This window comes from Copadichromis virginalis, linkage group LG7, assembly GCF_057382275.1.
Source record: "Copadichromis virginalis isolate Kocher_CV1m ecotype Utaka linkage group LG7, C_Virginalis_male_GT1.1, whole genome shotgun sequence".
Taxonomy (NCBI): Eukaryota; Metazoa; Chordata; class Actinopteri; order Cichliformes; family Cichlidae; genus Copadichromis; species Copadichromis virginalis.
The window spans coordinates 57,482,493-57,507,920 of NC_140624.1; the positions used below are offsets into that span (position 1 = coordinate 57,482,493).

The 25,428-nt window shown below is 41.0% G+C and overlaps 1 protein-coding gene across 1 annotated transcript; it reads right to left on the minus strand.

Annotated features, from left to right (window-relative positions):
• Positions 1-1,662: 1,662 nt before the first annotated feature.
• On the minus strand, positions 1,663-17,059 carry ankrd34ba (ankyrin repeat domain 34Ba). Its single transcript, XM_085464424.1, has 2 exons — positions 16,836-17,059; positions 1,663-5,971 (listed from the first exon to the last, which is right to left on the minus strand). Exon 2 carries the CDS (start codon positions 5,921-5,923, stop codon positions 4,325-4,327), a length of 1,599 nt encoding a protein of 532 aa, XP_085320550.1. The 5' UTR covers positions 5,924-5,971; positions 16,836-17,059; the 3' UTR covers positions 1,663-4,324.
• Positions 17,060-25,428: the final 8,369 nt, after the last annotated feature.

A 25,428-nucleotide genomic window follows, 5' to 3' on the forward strand; every position in this document is an offset into this window, starting at 1 on the left:
ATGATGTGTTTCCCTCTTTATGCACTGAAGCTGCCACGTTCTCTGAGTTTTTCCAGCAAGATGGTGCACCACCACATTATGGGTGCCAGGTCCAAGCATTCCTAGATGAACAGTTTCCTGGAAAGTGGATTGGTCGCCGTGGGCCGGTTGAATGGCCCCCAAGGTCTCCCAATCTGACCCCAAGAGACTTTTGTCTTTGGGGTCATCAGAAGGCAATTGTCTATGGTGTGAAGATATGAGATGTGCAGCACCTGAAACTACGGATACTGGATGCCTGTGCTGGGATTTCTCCTGCGGTGTTGCTATCAGTGTGTGAAGAGTGGGAGAAGAGGGTTGCATTGACAATCCAGCACAATGGGCAGCATTGAACACATTTTATAAGTGGTGAGAAACTTGAAATATGAGTAAATAACTCATGAAAGAATAAAGTTACGTTGAAACCAAGCACACCATTGTTTTTCTTGTGACATTACCAATAAGTTTGATGTGTCAAATGGCCCTCTTCCTATTGAAAAAACAAAAGTTGTATCCAAGATCCAAGATGGCCGACTTCTAAATGGCCACCACCAGAGATGGGCAGTAACGCTGTAATCTGATGACTTTTTTAAAGTAACGAGTAAAGTAAGGGATTACTATCGCAAAAACGGTAGATTACCGTTACTTTCCTGTAGGAACGCTGCGTTGCTTAGTTACTAAAACCGTGATTTTTTTGCGAGAATGTCTCATGACAGTGACGTAAGCGAGTGTGACGTTCGTGACAACAGCTATGTGCAGATCAACAATGGATAATATATCGAGTACGGGAGAGAGTATGAGCGTGCAGCGTTTAAAGTACTGACCTTACTTACTGAGTTTGATTCCATAAAAAGTGAGAAAAACATTAGTGTCCGTTGTGCGTGGGAAGAAAACTTCTTTTTACAGCGAAAAAAACCCCTAAACTTCCAAGCAAGCACCGAGTGCGCAACGACGTAATGGGAAATTCACAGAGAAACTCGTGGATTCTTCCACTGACCGCTGCCGCACACCTGCACCAGGGTAAACCTCCGCATACCCCACTCCTGCTTTACAGGTGAAAATAGAGCAAAAGGACCACTAGTCTTTGACTTTATTTATTTTCTGCTGTGTTTTACTTGCATCTATTTGAAAGAGTGAGTGTAAACACAAAAAATATTTTATTTTATGTGCTGGAATGTGCAGAAAATAGGTTTAAATGTTAAACTAATTTATTCAAGTCAGAGAATGGTGCATATAATTTAAGATCTATCGCTGTATCACCTATTCAGGTTGTAAATCGTTTTTAAAAAGTAACTAAGTAACTAAGTAATTAATTAATTTCGAAAATAAGTAATAAGTAAAGTAACGGGATTACTTTTTTGGGAAGTAATCAGTAATTAGTTACTGATTACTTTTTTCAAGTAACTTGACCAACACTGGTCACCACCCATCTTGAGGAGTTTGCCCCCTCACATATACTAATGTGCCACAAACAGGACTTTAATATCACCAACCATTCCCATTTTATTACGGTGTATCCATATAAATGGCTCAACCTGTATATAATGCACCATCTGCAGCACATGAACACATTGCAGCTGAGAAGAATGTTGGATCATTTCATTGGACTTTTTTGTGAAATGTAATGAAATAAAAGTGAAACTATAATCCCATCATTACCTGATTTAATTCGTACATAGATCTGGAATTATTTGAACAGTGACAGTTTTGATTCTGTACTTAACAACAAATATAAACTGAAACGATCCAGATTTTAGCTTTAAGAGGACGATCGAGCAGATTGTATTAACTGTTTGTTACAGCCATTTTTATACACAATACCCTAATTTCAAGAGTACAAATTAACTGCAACACTTTTTTAAAAGCCATTGGTGGACAATTGCAGGGTATTGTTTCGTTATTCTAATCAATTGCACAGTTGAACTCCAGAGTGTTTATTCTGGAGTTCAGTTTGCATTTTGAATCCATTTCTTTTAACACACGACATGAGCTACTGCGGCAAACCTAACAGGCAATCCTTAAACCTAAAACAAGAAAATAGCAAATCATTAGCATAGAACACAGAGAATGAAGAAAACAACTGATCTTCCAAATTCTGCAGGATCTACAGGATCATTTCCATGGTATAAAAGAATGTTTCTAAACACCCTGAAAAGGAAGGTCAACGTATTATAACCTTACTTCTACCCAAAAAGACATTATGGGAGAAAATGTAGAGGGTTAACAACAAGGTACAAATTGGACATGAGCTATTCTAAAAAAAAAAAGAAAAAGGAAAAAGCATACTAAATCATTCAATTTAGTGTGCTTGTTTTTAGTATTCAATAGTACTGTACTGGAATCATTCAATTCCAATTGAGCCCCTGAATGTAAGGACTGTGTCTAAAAATGACTTCAATTACTCAAGATTTAACATAGTTGTTTTCTTTAACAGCCCAAATTAAAATTACAGTACATCTAGAAAGTATTCACAGTGCTTCACTTGGTCCACAGTTTGTCATGTTACAGCCTTATTCCAAAAATGCATTTTAGTTTTTTAGTTTTTTAGTTTTTTTTTTACAAGAATGATCTGAAAAGAAAACTATGGAGAAGGACTGTGTCACTGTGCTGTCTGAAGGATACCACATTATCTGCCAAAGATTGTGCAATGTTATGGTATGTGCTAACATACACATGCCACAACACTGCATTGACTATACTCTGCTTAGATTCAGCCAAATGCAGCAAAACACATTTGCCAGCACTTTACGGTGCAAATACAATGCAACCCAAAGCATTACAGTAAAATCAACCTAAGAATTCCTCATGATAAAGAAATGGTATATTCTGCAGTGGCCATGCCAGTCACTTCAACTCAACTGAAAGGGAGCATGCTTTTCAGAGCACTTTGCTCTCTGACTGCAGGCTTACTTGTTCCTAGAGTATTTAAAAGTAGAATGGGAGGCAGAACCTTCAGTTTCAGGCCCCTCTTATGTGGAAACAGCTTCCAGTTTGTATTCAGGAGACAGACACTATCTCTACTTTTAAGATTAGGCTTAAAATTTTCCTTTTTGCTAAAGCATATAGTTAGGGCTGGATCTGGTGGCCCTGAATCCTCTTTTAGTTACACTTTTGGTGCAGGCTGCTCAGGATTCCCATGATGCATTGAGTATTTACTCTTCAGTCACCTTTCTCAGTCGCTATGTGTTAAATAGACCTCTCTGCATTGAATCATATGTGTTATTAATCTCTGGCTCTCTACCACAGCATGTCTTTTATCCTGTCTTTTGGTCGCAGCAGATGGCCACCCCTCCCTGAGCCTGGTTCTGCCAGAGGTTTCTTCCTGTTAAAGAGAGTTTTCCCTTTCCACTATTGCCAAGTGCTTGCTCACACGGGGTCATATGATTGTTGGGTTTTACTCTGTATGTATTATTGTAGGGTCTACCTTACAATATATAAAGCGCCTTGAGGCTGTATAAATAAAATTGAATTGAAATAAATTGAATAAAAAACAATACTGATATTTAAAAATACATTTATTTGTCTGATTACTTTAGACCCTCTGAAAATGGTACTGTGTATAAAAGTTGGTGTAATTACTAAACTGTTAATGTAATATTTTTGTTACACCTTTTCAATGAAAGCTGAAAGTTTTGTTAGCACATTTCTGCACATAAAGATTTTAAAGCTGCATTAACTCAGCTCTTGAGTGTAGTTTAGCATTTCATTCGATTTTGAACTCACATACTCTTATCGATGTCTTGTGGAAAGAAGTTCTGGTGTGTAATGGCCTACAGCAATAAAAAGATGATTTGCAAAGATAACAAGTAATTAAATTAAGAGAGTGGAATGTCCGGCATTTTTTTCTTTCAGCTGTTGGTGAAAGAAAAAGCTAAACCAAAAAGAACTGAATATTAAACTTAAAATTGTTAAGTAACCAGAGGCATGCCTGCAAATTAAAGCTAACATTTCTTTAACTCCCCTGGATATACTTTCTACTAACTTTCTTCCACCAGAACAATTTATTAAAGTCAAACAAGCAGGTTTTTAGCTGGACTTTCTGTCATCCGAGTGACCAAAATGTCTAAATATAATTTGAGAGAAGATCTATATTTAAGAACTGCACACTAAAGCTATTTGACAAGACAGCACACCAAAGCACAGAAAAATCTATAGTTTATATGTTGTTAAATCCATGAATGTCTGAGGATCCAATAATTTTGCATACACTCTTTGGTTTTCCTCAATTAATATGCACACACCATGGCTCACAGGAGAACAGAATTCACGTCGGAACACGCTTGCACTTTTCTTGCATCCTGGCTAGATTTCAAGCTGTGGCCTTGAACTGTTCAGTCTGCATTGAGTGTCTTCTTAGAAGCATCCGCCTAGTAAGCTCTTTCCGGGGCCCAGGAGGAGCAGAGGGAAAAAATTGCTTTTGGCCAGACTCTTTCTCAGAAAAACTACTTCCATTGCTGAGGTTACAAACATTAAGGATGGGGGTGTTAGTAAGAGGTGGGAGAGATCTTGGTCTGGCCTGTGAGTTAAGATCCAGCAAGAAGGCACCAGAACCTCTGCGCTCATATCCAGAAAGGATTCTCTGACTCGTTCCTGACACCAACTCCCTGGAACCCATTGTGCTAGAGGAATGCAAAGGCGCCAGCCTCTTGCCATCTGTCAGGTCTCTAGCTTTCTGCTCTTCAGGGACATTTTGAATGTTTACAGCTATTTGTGGGTCAGAGTTGTATATGTCTGCACCTAGCTTGCGTCTTTGAATGACATTATGAAGGCTTGATGAAGCCATGCAAGGTTGCAGTTGTGTTACAAGAATTTTACCAGTGGAAAGCGAGGAGGGGACTGAATCTGTACCAAGGTTTTCAGAATGCAGATTAGGATGGGAGGCAGAGTGAGATGAAATGAGACCTGGTAGTGGTATCTTTTGTCCAACTTGTTTGGCACTATCATTTTTTCCATCTCTTGCTTTTTCATTACTTGCTTCACACCATTTGTAGCTGTCAGAGTTTTGGCTGTTATCCTCATCCAGTCTAGGAACTCTGAATGAGAAGTTATCAGTCCGACTTAAATCCTGGGCTTTTTCTGAGACTGAAGCTTCAAGAGGTTGCTGGGTGAGCAGAGATGCTGGGATCTTCAGCCAGGGTTCAGAATTCAGCCTCAGTAGAGGCTGCTGCAGTCCATTTAGAGGTGCTTGGCAAAGCCCGCGAAATCTTGACGGGGAGCACGGATGGGAGCTTATGCCACAGATCTGTGCTTCTTTAAAAGAAAAGACTGGTTTTGGAGGGCACAAGGTAGAGGAGGTGCACTGGGGAGATGTGATGAGCTGGATTTCAGATGGAGATGCAGGAGCTGGTAATGTCATTTTTTCTGCCTGGTCAAGAGGACGAAGGGGAGGCATGCTGAGGTACTGCTTGGTTTGCAGTTTACCACATGGGAATTTGTCAGTTGTTATGATGATCACCTCCTTTCCCTTGTCTTTGCATGCATCAAGCAACAAGTTCAGCACCTTTAGGTCTCCAGTCATGACTGCGTAAACCAATGCTGATGTCCCAGACTGATCCTCCAGACTGATGTCTGCCCCACTGGCCAAAAGCAGAGAGACCACCTCTGGGCCAGCCTGCTCCCGGCAGGCATGCATCAGTGCAGATCGACCTTCTTTGTCCTGGATGTTGGGGTCTGCTCCCTTCTCTAGAAGAAACTGTATCAGCTTGACTCGACTGGCACTCTGGGCATCAACATGCTGGGTACGGCAGGCCACCATCAGTGGGGTCTGGCCTTGGCTGTCACTCTCATTGATGTAGGCTCCCCCTTCCAGGAGCAGTCGTGTGAGCCGCAGGCGACGGAGAAACACTGCTTTTAGTAGTGGATTACCTGAATCTATGGTTACACCAGGATTACAGCCTTCTGCCTCCATGCTTCTTGGTCACAGATGGTGATTTTGAAGATGTAGAAAGACAGATTTCTGTGGAAAATAACAAAACTATTTAAGGTTCTGTAGAAGAAGAGCAGTTGCTTGCCATGATGACGATATCAGCAGGAAACCTGTCGAAAAACAGTAGCAACCCACACATACAACTCTAGAAATCTTCCTTAATTCTATACCAATATGATTCTTGTTTAGTTACGTCAAGGTGCAAAAGGACACAGTTAGAGCTTAGATAAGTGTCATGGTGTGGGTTAAAATTCCAGTCTTCGGGCTGTTGTTAGAAAAGTTGAAAAAAAAGAAAGTGCCAGGTGTCGCATGGCGACACCTGTCGCATATTATATGTATGTGCTAATGTATTTGTTATCTTTAGTCTTACTTTACAATTTGCTTTTTAATTAATTAACTTTTAATTTAATCTACTCTGTTTATAAGTGATAATTTCAAATGAATTGCATATATTACAGTTTCTTTACCAAAGTGTGAAACAAATAGTCAGGAAAAGCAAGAAACTGATAATTGTCATCTTCATTTTCAGCAGTTCTATGTCTGCAGCACAAGCAGAGCCAGCCTCTTTCTATCCGCCTTTGTGCTGTTTGTCCTTGCCTTTTTCTATCAGGCGAGAAAAGGCTGCAGTTAACAACGTCTCAGACAGTAACACATTTTCTTCAGTTAGTCACAGAAACCAAAACACTACAATGAAAAACATTCCTAGACTGTTTTTTTTGGTAATTCTTCTGCTTTTTGTATGTAAAGTAGCAACAGTGGGTTGTCGTGGTTCGGATTTTTGAGGAAGAGACATACGACTGAAAGTCCATAGTGAGTCAACACAAATGATTTTATTAAAGCACATATATGTGGTGAAGATGGGCTCTGCAAAACATCTGCCTCGAGGTGGTGGCGCTGTCACTTGGTGTTCGCTCGCTCTGTGGTAGAGTATCACTTCCTGTTCCTGCTCAAACACAGTGGTGTTTCTGAGTAGCTTATTTGCTTAGCGATTTAATTAACAACTTTTAAATACATTCTTCTTTCATAGTATAATCTTCACGTGCTTCCTCCGAAGCACACTTTCTGTGTACTCACTACCTAATTTATAGCCAAAGTATTCACTCACTGTCTCTGTACTGTCTCGCTAGCCTAGCCTAGCTCGTAGCCGACTCATTAGCACCATGGCTACTTCACCTGTCCCTCCTGCACTTTCTTGCTCATTGTGTCAGATGTTTAGTTACTCCTCGGCCTCCTTTAGCAGTAATGATATCTGTAACAAATGTAGCATATTTGCAGCGCTGGAGGCCAGGATTACTGAATTGGAGACTCGGCTTCGCACCCTTCATTCACCCGCAGCTAGCCAGGCCCCTGTAGCTGGTGCAGCCGAAAATAGCGTAGGCCCCGCTAGCTGTTCCCCGGCAGGTCCCAAGCAGCTGGGGAATCAGGGCGGCTGGGTCACGGTGAGGAGGAAGCATAGTCCTAAACAGAAGCCCCAGGTACACCACCAACCCGTTCATGTGTCTAACCGTTTTTCCCCACTCGGCGACACACCCGCCGGGGGTCAAACTCTGGTAATTGGCGATTCTGTTCTCAGACATGTGAAGCTAGAGACACCGGCAACCATAGTCAATTGTCTTCCAGGGGCCAGAGCAGGCGACATTGAAGGAAATTTAAAACTGCTGGCTAAGGGTAAACGTAAATTCAGTAAAATCATAATTCACGTCGGCAGTAATGACACCCGGTTACGCCAATCGGAGGTCACTAAAATCAATATTGAATCGGTGTGCAACTTTGCCAAAACAATGTCGGACTCTGTAGTTTTCTCTGGTCCCCTCCCCAATCAGACCAGGAGTGACATGTTTAGCCGCATGTTCTCCTTAAATTGCTGGCTGTCTGAGTGGTGTCCCAGAAACGATGTGGGCTTCATAGATAATTGGCAAACCTTCTGGAGGAAACCTGGTCTTGTTAGGAGAGACGGCATCCATCCCACTTTGGATGGAGCAGCTCTCATCTCTAGAAATATGGACAAATTTATTAAACCCCCCAAAATATGACTATCCAGAGTTGGGACCAGGAAGCAGAGTTGCAGTCTTACACGCTTCTCTGCAGCTTCTCTCCTCCTGCTACCCCCCCAAAAACCCATCTCCATAGAGACTGTGTCAGCTTCCAAAAAGACAAAAAACAAACTAAAAACCAGCAACAAACAACTTAAACATAAACAATCACAAAGAAAGAACAATACAGTATCCACATCTGAACCAAAGAGTAAAACAGTGAAATGTGGATTATTAAATATTAGGTCTCTCTCCTCCAAGTCTCTGTTAGTACATGACTTAATAATTGATCAACAAATTGATTTACTCTGCCTTACAGAAACCTGGTTGCAGCAGGATGATTATGTTAGTTTAAATGAATCAACACCCCCGAGCCATTCTAACTACCAGAAATCTCGAAGCACAGGCCGAGGGGGCGGTGTGGCAGCAATTTTTCACACCAGCCTATTAATTAATGAAAGACCAAGACAGACTTTTAATTCATTTGAAAGCCTGATGCTTAACATTGTCCACCCCAGCTGTGAAACTCAGAAACCAGTCTTACTTGTTATCATCTATCGTCCACCTGGGCCTTACACAGAGTTTCTGTCTGATTTCTCAGACTTTATATCTAATTTAGTTCTGAGCTCAGATAAAATAATTATTGTGGGTGATTTTAACATCCATGTAGATGCTAAAAATGACAGCCTCAACATGGCATTTAATCTGTTATTAGACTCAATTGGTTTCTCTCAAAATGTAAAAGAACCCACCCACCACTTTAATCACACTCTAGATCTTGTTTTAACATATGGCATCGAACCTGAACATTTAACAGTGTTTCCTGAAAACCCTCTCCTGTCTGATCATTTCCTGATAACATTTACTTTTACAATAATTGATTACACAGCGGTGAAGAGTAGACTTTATCAAAGTAGATGTCTTTCTGAAAGCACTGTAACTAAGTTTAAGAATATAATCCACCCACTGTTATCATCTCCAATGCCCTGTACCAACACAGAGCAAAGCAGCTATCTGAACGCTACCCCAACAGAGGTCGATTATCTTGTTAATAATTTCACCTCCTCACTACGTACGACTCTGGATACTGTAGCTCCTGTGAAAACTAAGGCCTCAAATCAGAAGTACCTGACTCCGTGGTATAATTCTGAAACACGTACCCTAAAGCAGATGACTCGTAATCTGGAGAGGAAATGGCGTGTCACAAATCTAGAGGATCATCATTTAGCCTGGAGAAATAGTTTGCTGCTTTATAAGAAAGCCCTCCGCAAAGCCAGAACATCTTACTATTCATCACTGATTGAAGAAAATAAGAACAACCCCAGGTTTCTCTTCAGCACTGTAGCCAGGCTGACAAAAAGTCAGAGCTCTTTTGAGCCAACCATCCCTTTAACGTTAACTAGTAATGACTTCATGAACTTCTTCACAAATAAAATTTTTATCATTAGAGAAAAAATTACCAATAATCATCCCACAGATGTAATATTATCTACAGCTACTCTTAGTACCATTGATGTTAAGTTAGACTCTTTTTCTCCAATTGATCTTTCTGAGTTAACTTCAATAATTACTTCCTCCAAACCCTCAACGTGTCTTTTAGACCCCATTCCTACAAAACTGCTCAAAGAAGTCCTGCCATTAATTAATTCTTCGATCTTAAATATGATCAACCTATCTCTAATAATCGGCTATGTACCACAGGCCTTCAAGCTGGCTGTAGTTAAACCTTTACTCAAAAAGCCATCTCTAGACCCAGCAGTCTTAGCTAATTATAGGCCAATCTCCAACCTTCCTTTCATATCAAAAATCCTTGAAAGAGTAGTTGTCAAACAGCTAACAGATCATCTGCAGAGGAATGGTTTATTTGAAGAGTTTCAGTCAGGTTTCAGAGCTCAGCACAGCACAGAAACAGCTTTAGTGAAGGTTACAAATGATCTTCTTATGGCCTCTGACAGTGGACTCATCTCTGTGCTTGTCCTGCTAGACCTCAGTGCAGCGTTCGATACTGTTGATCATAATATCCTATTAGAGCGATTAGAACATGCTGTAGGTATTACAAGTACTGCACTGCAGTGGTTTGTATCATATCTATCTAATAGACTCCAATTCGTGCATGTAAATGGAGAGTCCTCTTCACACACTGAGGTTAATTATGGAGTTCCACAGGGTTCAGTGCTAGGACCAATTCTGTTTACATTATACATGCTTCCCTTAGGCAGTATCATTAGAAGACATAGCATACATTTTCACTGCTATGCAGATGACACCCAGCTCTATCTGTCCATGAAGCCAGATAACACACACCAATTAGTTAAACTGCAGGAATGTCTTAAAGACATAAAGACCTGGATGGCCGCTAACTTTCTGCTTCTTAATTCAGATAAAACTGAGGTTATTGTACTCGGCCCTGAAAATCTTAGAAATATGGTATCTAATCAGATTCTTACTCTGGATGGCATTACCTTGGCCTCCAGTAACGCGGTGAGGAACCTTGGAGTCATTTTTGACCAGGACATGTCCTTCAATGCACATATTAAACAAATATGTAAGACTGCTTTCTTCCATTTGCGCAACATCTCTAAAATTAGAAATATCCTGTCTCAGAGTGACGCTGAAAAACTAGTTCATGCATTTATTACTTCCAGGCTGGACTACTGTAATTCATTATTATCAGGATGTCCAAAAAACTCACTGAAAAGCCTTCAGCTAATCCAAAATGCTGCAGCAAGAGTCCTGACAGGGACTAGAAAGAGAGAGCATATTTCTCCTGTTTTGGCTTCCCTTCATTGGCTTCCTGTTAAATCCAGAATTGAATTCAAAATCCTGCTCCTCACATACAAGGTCTTAAATAATCAGGCCCCATCTTATCTTAATGACCTTGTAGTACCATATCACCCTATTAGAGCGCTCCGCTCTCGCTCTGCAGGCCTACTTGTTGTTCCTAGAGTATTTAAAAGTAGAATGGGAGGGAGAGCCTTCAGTTTTCAGGCCCCTCTTCTGTGGAACCAGCTTCCAGTTTGGATTCGGGAGACAGACACTATCTCTACTTTTAAGATTAGGCTTAAAACTTTCCTTTTTTCTAAAGCATATAGTTAGGGCTGGACCAGGTGACCCTGAATCCTCCCTTTGTTATGCTGCAATAGATGTAGGCTGCCGGGGGATTCCCATGATGCATTGAGTTTTTCCTTTCCAGTCACCTTTCTCACTCACTATGTATTAATAGACCTCTCTGCATTGAATCATATCTGTTATTAACCTCTGTCTCTCTTCCACAGCATGTCTTTATCCTGTCTTCCTTCTCTCACCCCAACCGGTCGCAGCAGATGGCCGCCCCTCCCTGAGCCTGGTTCTGCCGGAGGTTTCTTCCTGTTAAAAGGGAGTTTTTCCTTCCCACTGTCACCAAAGTGCTTGCTCATAGGGGGTCATATGATTGTTGGGTTTTTCTCTGTATCTATGAAGCGCCTTGAGGCGACTTTTGTTGTGATTTGGCGCTATATAAATAAAATTGAATTGAAATTGAATTGAATCTCCTGCCTGACAACAGGTGGGTGTGATATTTACAGTGGGGCAAAAAAGTATTTAGTCAGCCACCGATTGTGCAAGTTCCCCCACTTAAAATGATGACAGAGGTCAGTAATTTGCACCAGAGGTACACTTCAACTGTGAGAGACAGAATGTGAAAGAAAAATCCATGAATCCACATGGTAGGATTTGTAAAGAATTTATTCGTAAATCAGGGTGGAAAATAAGTATTTGGTCACCTCAAACAAGGAAAATCTCTGGCTCTCACAGACCTGTAACGTCTTCTGTAAGAAGCTTTTCTGTCCCCCACTCGTTACCTGTATGAATGGCACCTGTTTGAACTCATCATCTGTTTAAAAGACACCTGTCCACAGCCTCAAACAGTCAGACTCCAAACTCCGCCATGGCCAAGACCAAAGAGCTTGCGAAGGACACCAGGAAAAGTATTGTAGACCTGCACCAGACTGGGAAGAGTGAATCTACAATAGGCAAGCAGCTTGGTGTGAAAAAATCAACTGTGGGAGCAATCATCAGAAAATGGAAGACATACAAGACCACTGATAATCTCCCCCGATCTGGGGCTCCACGCAAGATCTCATCCCGTGGGGTCAAAATGATCATGAGAACGGTGAGCAAAGATCCCAGAACCACACGGGGGGACCTGGTGAATGACCTGCAGAGAGCTGGGACCAAAGTAACAAAGGTCACCATCAGTAACACACTACAACGGCAGGGAATCAAATCCCGCAGTGCCAGACGTGTTCCGCTGCTGAAGCCAGTGCATGTCCAGGCCCGTCTGAAGTTTGCCAGAGAGCACATGGATGATACAGCAGAGGATTGGGAGAATGTCATGTGGTCAGATGAAACCAAAGTAGAACTTTTTGGTATAAACTCAACTCGTCGTGTTTGGAGGAAGACGAATACTGAGTTGCATCCCAAGAACACCATACCTACTGTGAAGCATGGGGGTGGAAACATCATGCTATGGGGCTGTTTTTCTGCCAAGGGGACAGGACGACTGATCTGTGTTAAGGACAGAATGAATGGGGCCATGTATCGTGAGATTTTAAGCCAAAACCTCCTTCCATCAGTGAGAACATGACAATGATCCAAAACACACCGCCCGGGCAACAAAGGAGTGGCTCCGTAAGAAGCATTTGAAAGTCCTGGAGTGGCCTAGCCAGTCTCCAGACCTCAACCCCATAGAAAATCTGTGGCGGGAGTTGAAAGTCCGTGTTGCTCGGCGACAGCCCCAAAACATCACTGCTCTCGAGAAGATCTGCATGGAGGAATGGGCCAAAATACCAGCTACTGTGTGTGCAAACCTGGTAAAGACCTATAGTAAACGTTTGACCTCTGTTATTGCCAACAAAGGTTATGTTACAAAGTATTGAGTTGTATTTTTGTTATTGACCAAATACTTATTTTCCACCCTAATTTACGAATAAATTCTTTACAAATCCTACCATGTGGATTCATGGATTTTTTTTTTCACATTCTGTCTCTCACAGTTGAAGTGTACCTCTGGTGCAAATTACTGACCTCTGTCATCATTTTAGGTGGGGGAACTTGCACAATCGGTGGCTGACTAAATACTTTTTTGCCCCACTGTATACTTATGATGACCAGTAACTCGCGTCACCGCAGATGAAAAACAACATGCATGTTCAGTAATTCTATGTCAGGAGATAGTCTAAAACATAACAGTTCCTTTCTCAGTTCCTCTACCGCCTCCCAGATGCATCCTGTTATTACACTTTTCTGGACTTGCACAACATTTGCAATCAGTTTACCCAGACAGACTATGTGTCTGTGTTGTTAACCTAAGTGCATGACCTCCCTCTACGTCATCTGTTACCAGGCAAACTCCAATGCAGCAAGCTGCTGAATGCACACAGGCAATATGTGAAAGATTATTATGTGCTTATGCTAACACCTGAAATACAGACTTTAACATAACATCACCAGTTTCAATAAATGTGTCAATGAAATGACAATAATGATAAATCACAAATGATGCAACAGTAATAATAAGGATTAGGAATAGTAACATAGATTATGAACGTAAAATAATATTTCATTCCGACAGGGCGTTTATGTGGGACATACAGATACCTGCTTTACCAGTCATATTAGAGCTGTGATGACAGTGAAAATACACACACACACACACACACACACACACACACACACACACACACACACATATATATCTCAGGAAAACATTACTGCTGTTGTCTAATTTTTCTGGATTTGAACTACAGAATATAGTTATTGCGGTTTTGCATGAGAAAACAGACATCAGCTGTGCTGGGTGGGAATCACAGATGTTGTGCCACTTATGCATATAATGAACCTTACTTCTTGATTGCATTACCATTCATATGAGCAGGCAACATGTTTTCATCTTGCAACTGATGTCAGAAGTAAAGTCTGTCTGCTGGCAGCTATTACCCATCAGAAAAACACACCACCTACACCATGTTTGACAGATGAGGTGTAGGTGGTGTGCATTCAGTTATCCTGTTCCGTATTTGGTCAAAACCTCTTTGCTGGTGCCCAGGTCAATCACTTGGTTACTGAACTACAGGGAGTGCAGAATTATTAGGTAAGTTGTATTTTTGAGGAATAATATTATTATTGAACAACAACCAAGTTCTCAATGAACCCAAAAAACTCATTAATATCAAAGCTGAATGTTTTTGGAAGTAGTTTTTAGTTTGTTTTTAGTTTTAGCTATTTTAGGGGGATATCTGTGTGTGCAGGTGACTATTACTGTGCATAATTATTAGGCAACTTAACAAAAAACAACTATATACCCATTTCAATTATTTATTTTTACCAGTGAAACCAATTCCACATTCACAAATATACATTTCTGACATTCAAAAACAAAACAAAAACAAATCAGTGACCAATATAGTCAATATTATGTCAAAAATCTCCCATGCAGTAAAATCCTGCCAATTTATCTGAGACTAGAGCACTATAAAAACTAGTATAGAAATAAATATTTGGTAATACAGGGAGTGCAGAATTATTAGGCAAGTTGTATTTTTGAGGAATAATTTTATTATTGAACAACAACCATGTTCTCAATGAACTCAAAAAACTCATTAATATCAAAGCTGAATGTTTTTGGAAGTAGTTTTAGTTTGTTTTTAGTTTTAGCTATTTTAGGGGGATATCTGTGTGTGCAGGTGACTATTACTGTGCATAATTATTAGGCAACTTAACAAAAAACAAATATATACCCATTTCAATTATTTATTTTTACCAGTGAAACCAATTCCACATTCACAAATATACATTTCTGACATTCAAAAACAAAACAAAAACAAATCAGCGACCAATATAGCCACCTTTCTTTGCAAGGACACTCAAAAGCCTGCCATCCATGGATTCTGTCAGTGTTTTGATCTGTTCACCATCAACACTGCGTGCAGCAGCAACCACAGCCTCCCAGACACTGTTCAGAGAGGTGTACTGTTTTCCCTCCTTGTAAATCTCACATTTGATGATGGACCACAGGTTCTCAATGGGGTTCAGATCAGGTGAACAAGGTGGCCATGTCATTAGTTTTTCTTCTTTTATACCCTTTCTTGCCAGCCACGCTGTGGAGTACTTGGACGCGTGTGATGGAGCATTGTCCTGCATGAAAATCATGTTTTTCTTGAAGGATGCAGACTTCTTCCTGTACCACTGCTTGAAGAAGGTGTCTTCCAGAAACTGGCAGTAGGACTGGGAGTTGAACTTGACTCCATCCTCAACCCGAAAAGGCCCCACAAGCTCATCTTTGATGATACCAGCCCAAACCAGTACTCCACCTCCACCTTGCTGGCGTCTGAGTCAGACTGGAGCTCTCTGCCCTTTACCAATCCAGCCACGGGCCCATCCATCTGGCCCATCAAGACTCACTCTCATTTCATCAGTCCATAAAACCTTAGAAAAACCAGTCTTGAGATATTTGCCTTTGGCATTGATTAGAGGGGTTGACTCAATTTGTTTTAACATGTTTCAATTAATTTTAGTTTTTTAGTTATTTATTTTATCTTATCTCATTTTAATTTTCTTTACTTATGCTATTAGCATGTACAGCACTTTGTGAACTCTGGTTTTATGTTAAAGTGCTTTATAAATAAAGGTGGTATGGTATTTCTTGGCCCAGTCTTGATGTTTCAGCTTGTGTGTCTTGTTCAGTGGTGGTCGTCTTTCAGCCTTTCTTACCTTGGCCATGTCTCTGAGTATTGCACACCTTGTGCTTTTGGGCACTCCAGTGATGTTGCAGCTCTGAAATATGGCCAAACTGGTGGCAAGTGGCATCTTGGTAGCTGCACGCTTGACTTTTCTCAGTTCATGGGCAGTTATTTGGCGCCTTGGTTTTTGCAATTTTGCAATTTTGAGACTGCTGCATCCCTCTGCAAGATATCTCACTATTTTTGACTTTTCTGAGCCTGTCAAGTCCTTCTTTTGACCCATTTTGCCAAAGGAAAGGACGTTGCCTAATAATTATGCACACCTGATATAGGGTGTTGATGTCATTAGACCACACCCCTTCTCATTACAGAGATGCACATCACCTAATATGCTTAATTGGTAGTAGGCTTTCGAGCCTATACAGCTTGGAGTAAGAGAACATGCATGAAGAGGATGATGTGGACAAAATACTCATTTGCCTAATAATTCTGCACTCCCTGTATACATGCATCTCTTGGGTTCTGGCCTTTGGCATTTGTGTCTTCATAACCTTTTCAGCCACATTATTACAGTATTAGCAGAGGAGTTCGAGCAGTATCTCACAAGCCCAGATGTGACACTGACATATATAATTTATAGTGTGCACATTATAAATGTGGATCTCTAAGGTAGCATGAAACTAGCATACAACAGATTTGGGATAACAATTTGGGATGACAATCTACAATGTAGCTTAAAATCTTCACTCTACCCTTATGCTGTCCTTATTTTCCCTTCAAATGCTTACTAACTGCAGTGCAAACATTACACCTTTTGTCTTCCTCTCTGCAGATCTCTAACAGTTCTGCACATTGAATATCAAAAAAATCCACCTCACCTAAACAGTATTAGCTCAACATTCATCCTGTGGAAGACCACTGTGTGTGTGTTTGTGTGTGTAGATATATGTTTACTGCAAGTGTGTTGTTCATGGTGAGGATCCTAGAGCCATATAATTACAATGCTATCTTTGTTACTTCAAAGATTAACATCTTTTGTGCATTAAATTCCATTCAGAGTTATTAACTGGTTGTAAGATAAGCAAAATAATAAAATTAAGTTGCGAAGTTGAAGAATCGCTACTGTGTATCTGTGTGACTCACCAGCCTCCAGTCAGTTAAGATTAGTCCTCTCCTGCAGACATTCACTCTCCTGTTGCAGAGCTGCGACTGGCGTGATGCTGGAAGGATTGTGTCACAATAACTGAGAGGAGAAAGAAACTGCAGCAACCAAGGTTTTCCAGAATGAGTCTGCTTCTCAGACAAAATGTGTTATGAGCGCGAGTGATACAGACTTGATTTCAGGGAGGTCTAAGAAATGGTTAATCCATCGCTACAGCAGCAGCAGCAGCAGTTGCAGAGAGAGAGAAAACAAGGAAGGTTGACAAAGATGAACGCACAAGGTGAAGCACTATAGCAACAACATGTTCTTTCATCAAAGGGGGTCTGATTCAGCAAAGGCTTATTAATTGTGAAATTAGCCACAAAGGACTTTTTTTTTTTTAACTTATGTGCAGAAAGGAAACTGCATTTTCTCCACCTTATCAATGATATCTCCATGACAACCATCAAGAAGGCTGAATGACGGCACACATTGTAATTGTGCTGGAGGAACTGTTCTTTGTCTGTATGAATGTGTGTGGGGGGAGAGTGTGTACACACCTCTGTGAGAACCAGATTCTTTGCATGTACCTTATTTTTTGTAATATGAATGCTTGAATGTGAAGGCTTGTAACAGGGACTCAAGAAAGACAAGGATTACTTACAATTTATTCACCATAAAAAGACTTGTAGATCTTAACAAATAATTATCCTATAATTATCCTATTATTATTTTAAGTCTGATGTGTTTCCCATTAATGCAAGTAATGTGGCTCTATAGATCATATTTACTTTGTGTTGTCCAGCCCAGCTGGACCAAATGTTCAGTTTTCCATATAGTATGTAAAAGCTGTCTGTGGTTGTGTATGTTTTATATCTATTTTACTGTGATCCACCCAGTAGGGAAATATGCTCAGCAGGAAGCTGTCAGTAGCCTCATAACAGTTTTCAAAAGCTTCAGTTTCTCTTGTGGCTACCTTAGGCTGGCTCCAGAAGTCTCATAGTAAAATGTTAAAGCTAAATTAACTAATTAAAAGCTTTAAATGCAGATAGAAAAAAATTGTTTTAGTGTCAGTGAATAGTTCCCTCATTTAAAACTAATTTACAAATTATAAATTGGTTTTATAACATACTTTCTTTCTTCCGTTCTTTCTTTTAGTTTAGTTTTTAAGGCCTAAAGTTACAACTGCAACAGACCCAGTGCCGCTACTGCCAAATATAGTCACTTCTGGCTCCAAAAAATACCATGAAGGTGGCCAGAATGAGTTTGAGGCTTCAAAATGTGAAGTTCAAAAACCATCAGGTGATATCACTGTGGCCACGTCCATCTTACATATACAGTCTATGCACACTTAAACAAATCAGCAAGTGCAGATAAATATGCCATTTCAAGGTGACTGGGTTGGATCATCCTTAATTCACTCACTGGCTACTTTTAATCAAAAACAATAGTTTTAAATGGTTCAATAAAAGATCATGCCAGAGATGGGGAAACAATTAACAGGTTATAATGAAATGAATGGCCATAAATAAATGCAAAACCATTAGAGCACAGTATTTATAAAAACTGCCATGCTTCTGACTTTTTTATATTCTTTGCACATTCTGCTAAGGCTGTTTGTAACCCAGCTGTTACAGTAATTGTCCAAACAATGGTACATGGTTTTTATCACTTTGCTGTAGCCATAGAAACAAGTGTGAGGTCACCTCTGAAGTCTGAGCTAGAAGTGATGTCACTTCCGAGTTGAGCAAAGAAAACAGGGTTTTGCTGCTTACAGCAACAGTGTAGAGCAATTCATGGATTACTCGGAATAGGTATTTTTTCCTCTACCTTTCTTTTTTAATTCTATTGTTATTTAGCAAGCCACACCCACACACTAGTGACAGTATCCATTGCAAGTTTTACTTATATTTGCAAGCCCAGTCTTATATCTTAGATTGTTAGGTAGGCTGTAAAGGGGTATTCCAGTTTGAAATCCCAAGTGGGAACTCGGAAAGAGGAACTAAGAGTGCAATATATAATCCCTCCACAAGATGTTAGCATCGGACAGCGTTTTTCCATATGAGGTCTTATTGATATTTTATGGTCATTTGGATTTTATTTATCCATAATAAAAGCAAAAAATGTAAACACGCCTTTTGTTTGTATATTAAATCAAATACTTTTATTATTCAGTTTTTGACTTAGAATATAAATAAAGCAAATTATTTGAGTAAAATGCAATTTTACTGAGCCACTTCTGTGCTACTAAGTCTCTTGTAAAGGTTATGTCAAATTATGGTCCTTCAAAATACTTATATTTAGTTTAAAAAAACTATTTCAAAGTATATGTAAAAAGAATCCTTAAACAAGCACTTTATATTAACTCATGCAGCTCATATTTATTATTTTTTAATTGCTTTTTTTCTCATTTTAGTTAGTAAAAGATTAAACATTCCACCCATGATTAAAAGAAAATGATAAATACACACTTGTAAGTTATTGATATTTTTATTGTACGTGAAACAGAAATTTCTCTAAAATCTTGAGATCTTTGTATGTGTGTATATACACACTAAAAAATGCTGAGTTATTTTCATAGCTCAACTTTTGGGGAAAAGTCATGGGTAAGTTGGATTAGTTTGACAAAATATTGGTTTAAAAGTCATGACTCAGGAGTTGGGTTGGCAATATGCTGGGTTCTTTAATTAACTCCCCGGTTTGAATAATTAAGTTGGGTAGCTTTGATCAAGTATTGGGTCAGAATTTTACCCAATTGTTTGCATTGAAGACAATCCTCAGAAGAAGCAACATCATTCTTCACAAACTGCCATTTTCAACTACACTGTGACCTGATCAGATATCACTGGACTTCTCCTCTACTATGAAATAAAACATGGTAAGTAAAAAGTGAATTCTAACAATTTCAAAGTCATGCGCGCTGGGGTAATGAAAGAACAATCTGCTTTGAATCTAGTTTTTGTATGCTGAATTTTTTTTTCTTAGCCTTATTAGACAGATACAGTGAAGACTGACAGAAAAGTAAAAGGGGGAGATATGCGGCAAAGGGGAACAGGTCAGACTTGAACCCAGGCCGAACTGCTTTCAGCCATGCAGCATATGGTTAACTGCTCATCTAACTGAGCTAAACCAGCACCTAGTAAATCGAAGATTAACCCAAATGTTAATGGTAATATAACCCTCATGGAGCGTTATGAGTTTCAACCCAATTTTTGGTCAGTTTAACCCATTTTTGGATAAATATCCTACCACAGTGTGCTGGGTCAAACCAATAACCCAGCCCTGTTACAAATTGGGTTATTTTTCACCCAGCGTTTTTGGTGTGTATGTGAGTGTGACTGTTCTTTGCTTTTTGACAACCTTTGCCCCATCTGCTTCAAAGCAGTAGTACTGGGAACCCGAGTATGAATTATGTTGCATTCCCAAGTTTAACCAGTAAATCCTAGTGTAACCAACTTTAGAGATGTAAAGGTGAATTACAGCGCAATAACTACTTGGGCTCGTAATAAAACCCTGGCCAGAATCAGAAGACACCAAATTCATGAGGGGACAAAGTATTGAGCAGCAATAATGACTCGGACACGGAATTAACTTTTGAGTAGCCACTGTTGTATTGTTACAAAGTGTAAAAAACAGTGTCCAATTTGTACAGGGGAAAGAAAAAGAGTATAAAATAAAATAAATAGTGTGCACACTTAAACAAAATAAAAGTACTTGTTGGGGCCCTTTAAGAATTCAAGTTATGTTGACAACAGCCAACTTCAAAGGTCCTTTTGAGTGTAATTGGAATATAAGTACGAGTGTGTGGGTGTGTATCTTCTTCAGGGTGAATTGTCCTCAAAATGGTTGGCTCGCCATTAGCGCAGGGCGATATGACCAAAAATATTTATCACGATATACATTTGAAAATTTGCGATAACGATATAACTGACGATATAATTGACACTTGACAAAATACTTCACAACTTTATTAGTGCAAAAAAACCCCAAAAACCCATCAATGTATTTTCACTTAAACAAGCAGCTGTTTTTTATGTCCATTAAAGTTATATAAAAATTTAACAGTGCAAATTCCTTGCTGACAGTTTAACCAAAAGGTATTTCCAGTGGAAATTGGCTGACATATCCTCAGCATAACCATGTATAATATCCACAAAACTTAAAAAGAGGTTATACACACAATACGGTAATATTATGTTGAAACACAGTACGTTTCACTCCGCGAGGCTCCTGCCTACGATAACAGTAATGCTCCGACAATCCATCAAGCGGTGCGGGTTTGTAGCTTAGCACAGTCGTACTAAAACATTTGACAGATTTTCGAGCGCCGTGTACGATGTAAAATCATTTCGAGGTCAGTAAACACAACCAGAATTCATACATAAGGCACACGGGATTATAAGGGGCACTGTCGATTTTCAGAAAAATCAAAGGATTGATTTTAAGTGTGCCGTATTTTCCAAACAACACGGTAATAACGACGGCCCGCTAACATGCTCTACCAAAAGTAGTGCTTTGTTGTGTATCTGACGGACGAAAGCTAAACCAGTTCCACACCACTTAAGTTGCAGCATTTTTACAAACCAATTCTGGTTCATCCGTTTCATTCAACGATCCGCTTTTGCCCTTCTCATTCTCCATTTGCTGCCATACTTTTTCCGCCATGTGCGTATGAAAAGGAATAACACTTGTCTTACCAACGTTGCTTCTCTCCTTCATCCAGCCACTCAACTGTGGACTTCCAGCAGGTAAGTATTCTTGCTTTCCTTCCTCTCAATTCTGGATTATTGCTCTCTTTCGTCCCTGCGTTTCTCAGTTTAAGTAGGAGATGCCTCCACTCCTGTTCCTGAGATGAGAAAAACCGGGGAGGACCACGCACCTTCACCTCACTTCCTGGCTGACAAGGTGAATGCGGCCTGCATAGGCTCTGATTGGTCGCCGAGTGCTAGGTACCCCCACGTGGGGTGAACTGAGAGGTGCATTTAATTGTCATAGGACTTATGATGCTTTGTTGATGTGAACAGTTAAGGTAAAGGAAATAACACCTCCTCTTCCTTTATCATTGGTGTAAATATGTTTTTTTCATCTGGGCTACACCCTCCCCTCCTGAACTCATGCACATCCCTGTGCATGGTAAACAGTTAAATGATGATTATTCAGGGGGTCAAGGAAGGGGGTGGGAACAGGCTCTTCACCATCACTGATGACCTCTGCCCAAGCTAAAGACAGTCCTTGCACGAATGATTTTGCTGCTGTGATCAGGGGATTCCCTAACTCTGTATAATCAAGCTGTCGTGGCGGACGACGGTTTCTCTCAGATCTCCTGACAGAATCATTTGTATCTGTTGTTTCCCCTGTATCCATTGGGACCCTTTCCTCCATTCTTTCCTCAGGATTCGCACCTCTGGTGCCAGCCTCCTCAACTGGAAGTTGCTTTTCTTAGACGTCTGGATCATCAACGGGTGAGTCATTTTCAGTCGAGGCTGTTTCATCCACTTGTTCGATTGATGTGACTCCATCGGTGGGTAAGTACTCAGTATTATCTGTAGTACTGGCCGGCATATCAGGTATGTTGCCAAAATGAGATTGGCTGTCAAAATCAGGTGGGTTGTCAATATCAGGGACATTTAGAGGACTCTCACTGACCGTGGGGACAGGGGTGCTCAACCAAACTGGGATGAGCAGATCATCTTCTTCATCTGAGGAGTTCTCTTCCTCTAGCACAGGACTTGCATGGGTTCTTGGCCTGCTGACACTGGATTCTGTACATGCTCACTGGTTTCCTCCACAGGTAGGTAGCCACATGATAGCAACAGATCCCAGTGTAGTGTTCTTAGGGGACCATCTTTGCTTTCAGGCTTAACTGTATATACTGGGAAGTTGCCTGCTCTACCCACCACTACATGCACAGTGTGTTCCCATTTGTCTGAAATCTTATGTTTCCCCCAGATGCAGACATTCCTGACCAATACTTGATCTCCAGCTCCAAGTCTGAGGCAGTTACATATCTGTCAAACCTCATTTTGTTCTTGTGAGCTATCTTTGCAGCCATGTCCGTAGCTAGCCTGTAGCTTTCTTTGAGACGTGACTTGAGTTTTTGCACATATTCAGAGTGAGACGAGTGCTGTTCCTCCTGAACGCAAGGTCAACTGGTAACTGATGTTGGCGTCCGAACATCAGTTCGTATGGGGTGAAACGAGTCACCTCATTCCTGGTGCAGTTATAAGCGTGGACCAGGGGTCTTACATGGTCACGCCAACAGGACTTATTTTGATCACGTAGAGTGCCCAACATGTCAAGCAAGGTACAATTAAATCGTTCCACCGGGTTGCCCCTAGGATGGTATTGGGTTGTCCTCATCTTGTGGATACCAGCCACCTGACAGAGTTCCTTGATTGTGCGGGACTCGAAATCTGGACCCTGGTCACTATGCAACTTTTCTGGGATGCCATAGTGTAACATAAAGTTTTCCCACAGACACTTTGCCACTGTGCGGGCCTTTTATTAGGTATTGGGATAGCAACGGCAAATTTAGTGAAGTGATCTGTGATCACCAATATATCCTTGGTTACACTTTTTTCAGCTTCCAGGGAGAAGTCCATGCACAAGAGTTCAAGAGGTCGTGTTGTGGTAATGTTGACCAAGGGGGGCGCTCTTTCAGGTTGTGCCTTCCTCCACACGCACCTGCCACATGTCTTCACTTTCCTTTCCACGTCCAGAGCCATCCTTGGCCAATAAAATCTGGTCCTTACAAGGTCCAGTGTGACCGATATGATCATGCAGGCTGGTGAGGACTATGTTGCGAAGCTCAGCTGGAAGTACAAGCTGGTAGGTTGTCTGGGACCCCTCTTGGCGTCGCCTGTACAATGTCTTGGCTGTGTACGCATGGTTGGAGGTGGTGTGTCTCTATGTTCGATCTGGGAAATAACATGCTTTATACACTGATCGGCACTTTGCACGTCTGTCAGCTCTGCCTCAGTTAGATGGGGGCTGGTTGGCAGACCTCCAAACTGTTCCTCTTGCCCATAGCTATCAGGTACAGCGTTAGGAGACATTGCAAGAACCTCCACCAAGGCAACACAATCTGCATCTGCCCCTCTTTCATCGTCAGGACTGACGCTGTAGGTGAACTGCCTCTCACAGATTGCTTTCACAACAGACTGATTGACTCCATTGACGTTGTCTGGATCACAAAGGTGATCTTGAGTGAACTGTTGTATGCGTTCAATCTCTTTTTGTGATTTCAGCTCATCCGCTAGCCCTCCATGTCGTCTGCGTGATAATCCATCCGCATCTCCATTCTGCTTCCCTGGACGTAGAGGAGTTTGAAAGAGAATGTGGACAGTGCTGCTAGCCACCTATAGCTAGTTGCGCCAAGTTTTGCTGAAGTCAGAATGTAAGTCAGCGGATTACTATCCGTTATCACGGTGAAGTGGTTGCCGTAGAGATAGTGACTGAACTTTTCTGTATCTGACCACTTGAGTGCCAAAAACTCCAACTTGTGCGCTGGATAGCGATTTTCGCTCCGTGGCAGCCCTCTACTTGCGTAGCCTATGACTCTAAGTTGGCCTTCTTGCTCCTGATACAACACAGCACTGAGCCCGGTGGTACTGGCGTCGGTGTGCAGTATATAGGGTTTCTGGGGATCAGCGAAGGCAAGTACAGGGGCTGTGGTGAGCCTTTTGATGACTGACATGAAGGCTTGCTGGTAAGCTGGCGTCCAGCGACCTCCAAAGGACTCCTTTGGGTCATGGTACTGATGTGCATTTTGTCTTGAGTTTTCTTTTAATTTCTTGTGGCTAGGTGGATACCCCGAGGTTAAGTTGTGGAGAGGTTTCACAATGCTGGAATACCCTTTAACAAACCTTCTATAGTACCCACCAAAACCAAGAAACGACTTTAACGTTCGCACAGTCTGAGGGACAGGCCATGTTTTAAGAGCCGAAATTTTCTCAGGGTCAGTCTGAACACCATTTCTGGAGACCACATGTCCCAGATAACGGACTTAAGTCTGGAAGAAGACGCATTTCTCTGGTGACAGCTTTAACCGAAACTCTTTCAGAAGAGTGAGAACTTTCATGAGTCTTTCTTCGTGTTCCTCAAGGGTTCGGGAGAATACTATCACGTCATCAAGGAAGACCAACGCTTCCTTCAAATGCATATCCCCCATGCTCCATTAACCTCTGGAATGTGCTGGGGGCGTCAGTGGTCTCGACATGTGTGGGGGAAGGATCTTCAGTGGTAGGTGGCATGGCTTCCACATCCCCCCCCCAATATGACACATCATCTCCTTCAGCACCTCACCATAGTCTTTGCTACTCAGCTTAGCTAGTTCCTTGAGCTCAGCTAAGTAGGTCTTCGTAACATTACTCCCAACCTTGGTAGTGTACACGCTACTGAGTGTCTTAATTTCATAGACAATGCTGGGGTCAATGAACTGTTCGTCTTTTTCAGATACCTGTGTTATCCCAGTGACAACAACTGCATTAGATATTTTAACAGCAGACTTTTGTATGAAATCCAAACTGGTCATCAGTGTTGGGTAATTAACTTTAAATGAGTAACTTAGTTGCATTACTAGTTACTTCTATCAAA

Bases quoted from the DNA above. Each gene is read 5' to 3' on its own strand.
- ankrd34ba (XM_085464424.1), bottom strand. From the start codon at position 5,923: ATGGAGGCAGAAGGCTGTAATCCTGGTGTAACCATAGATTCAGGTAAT.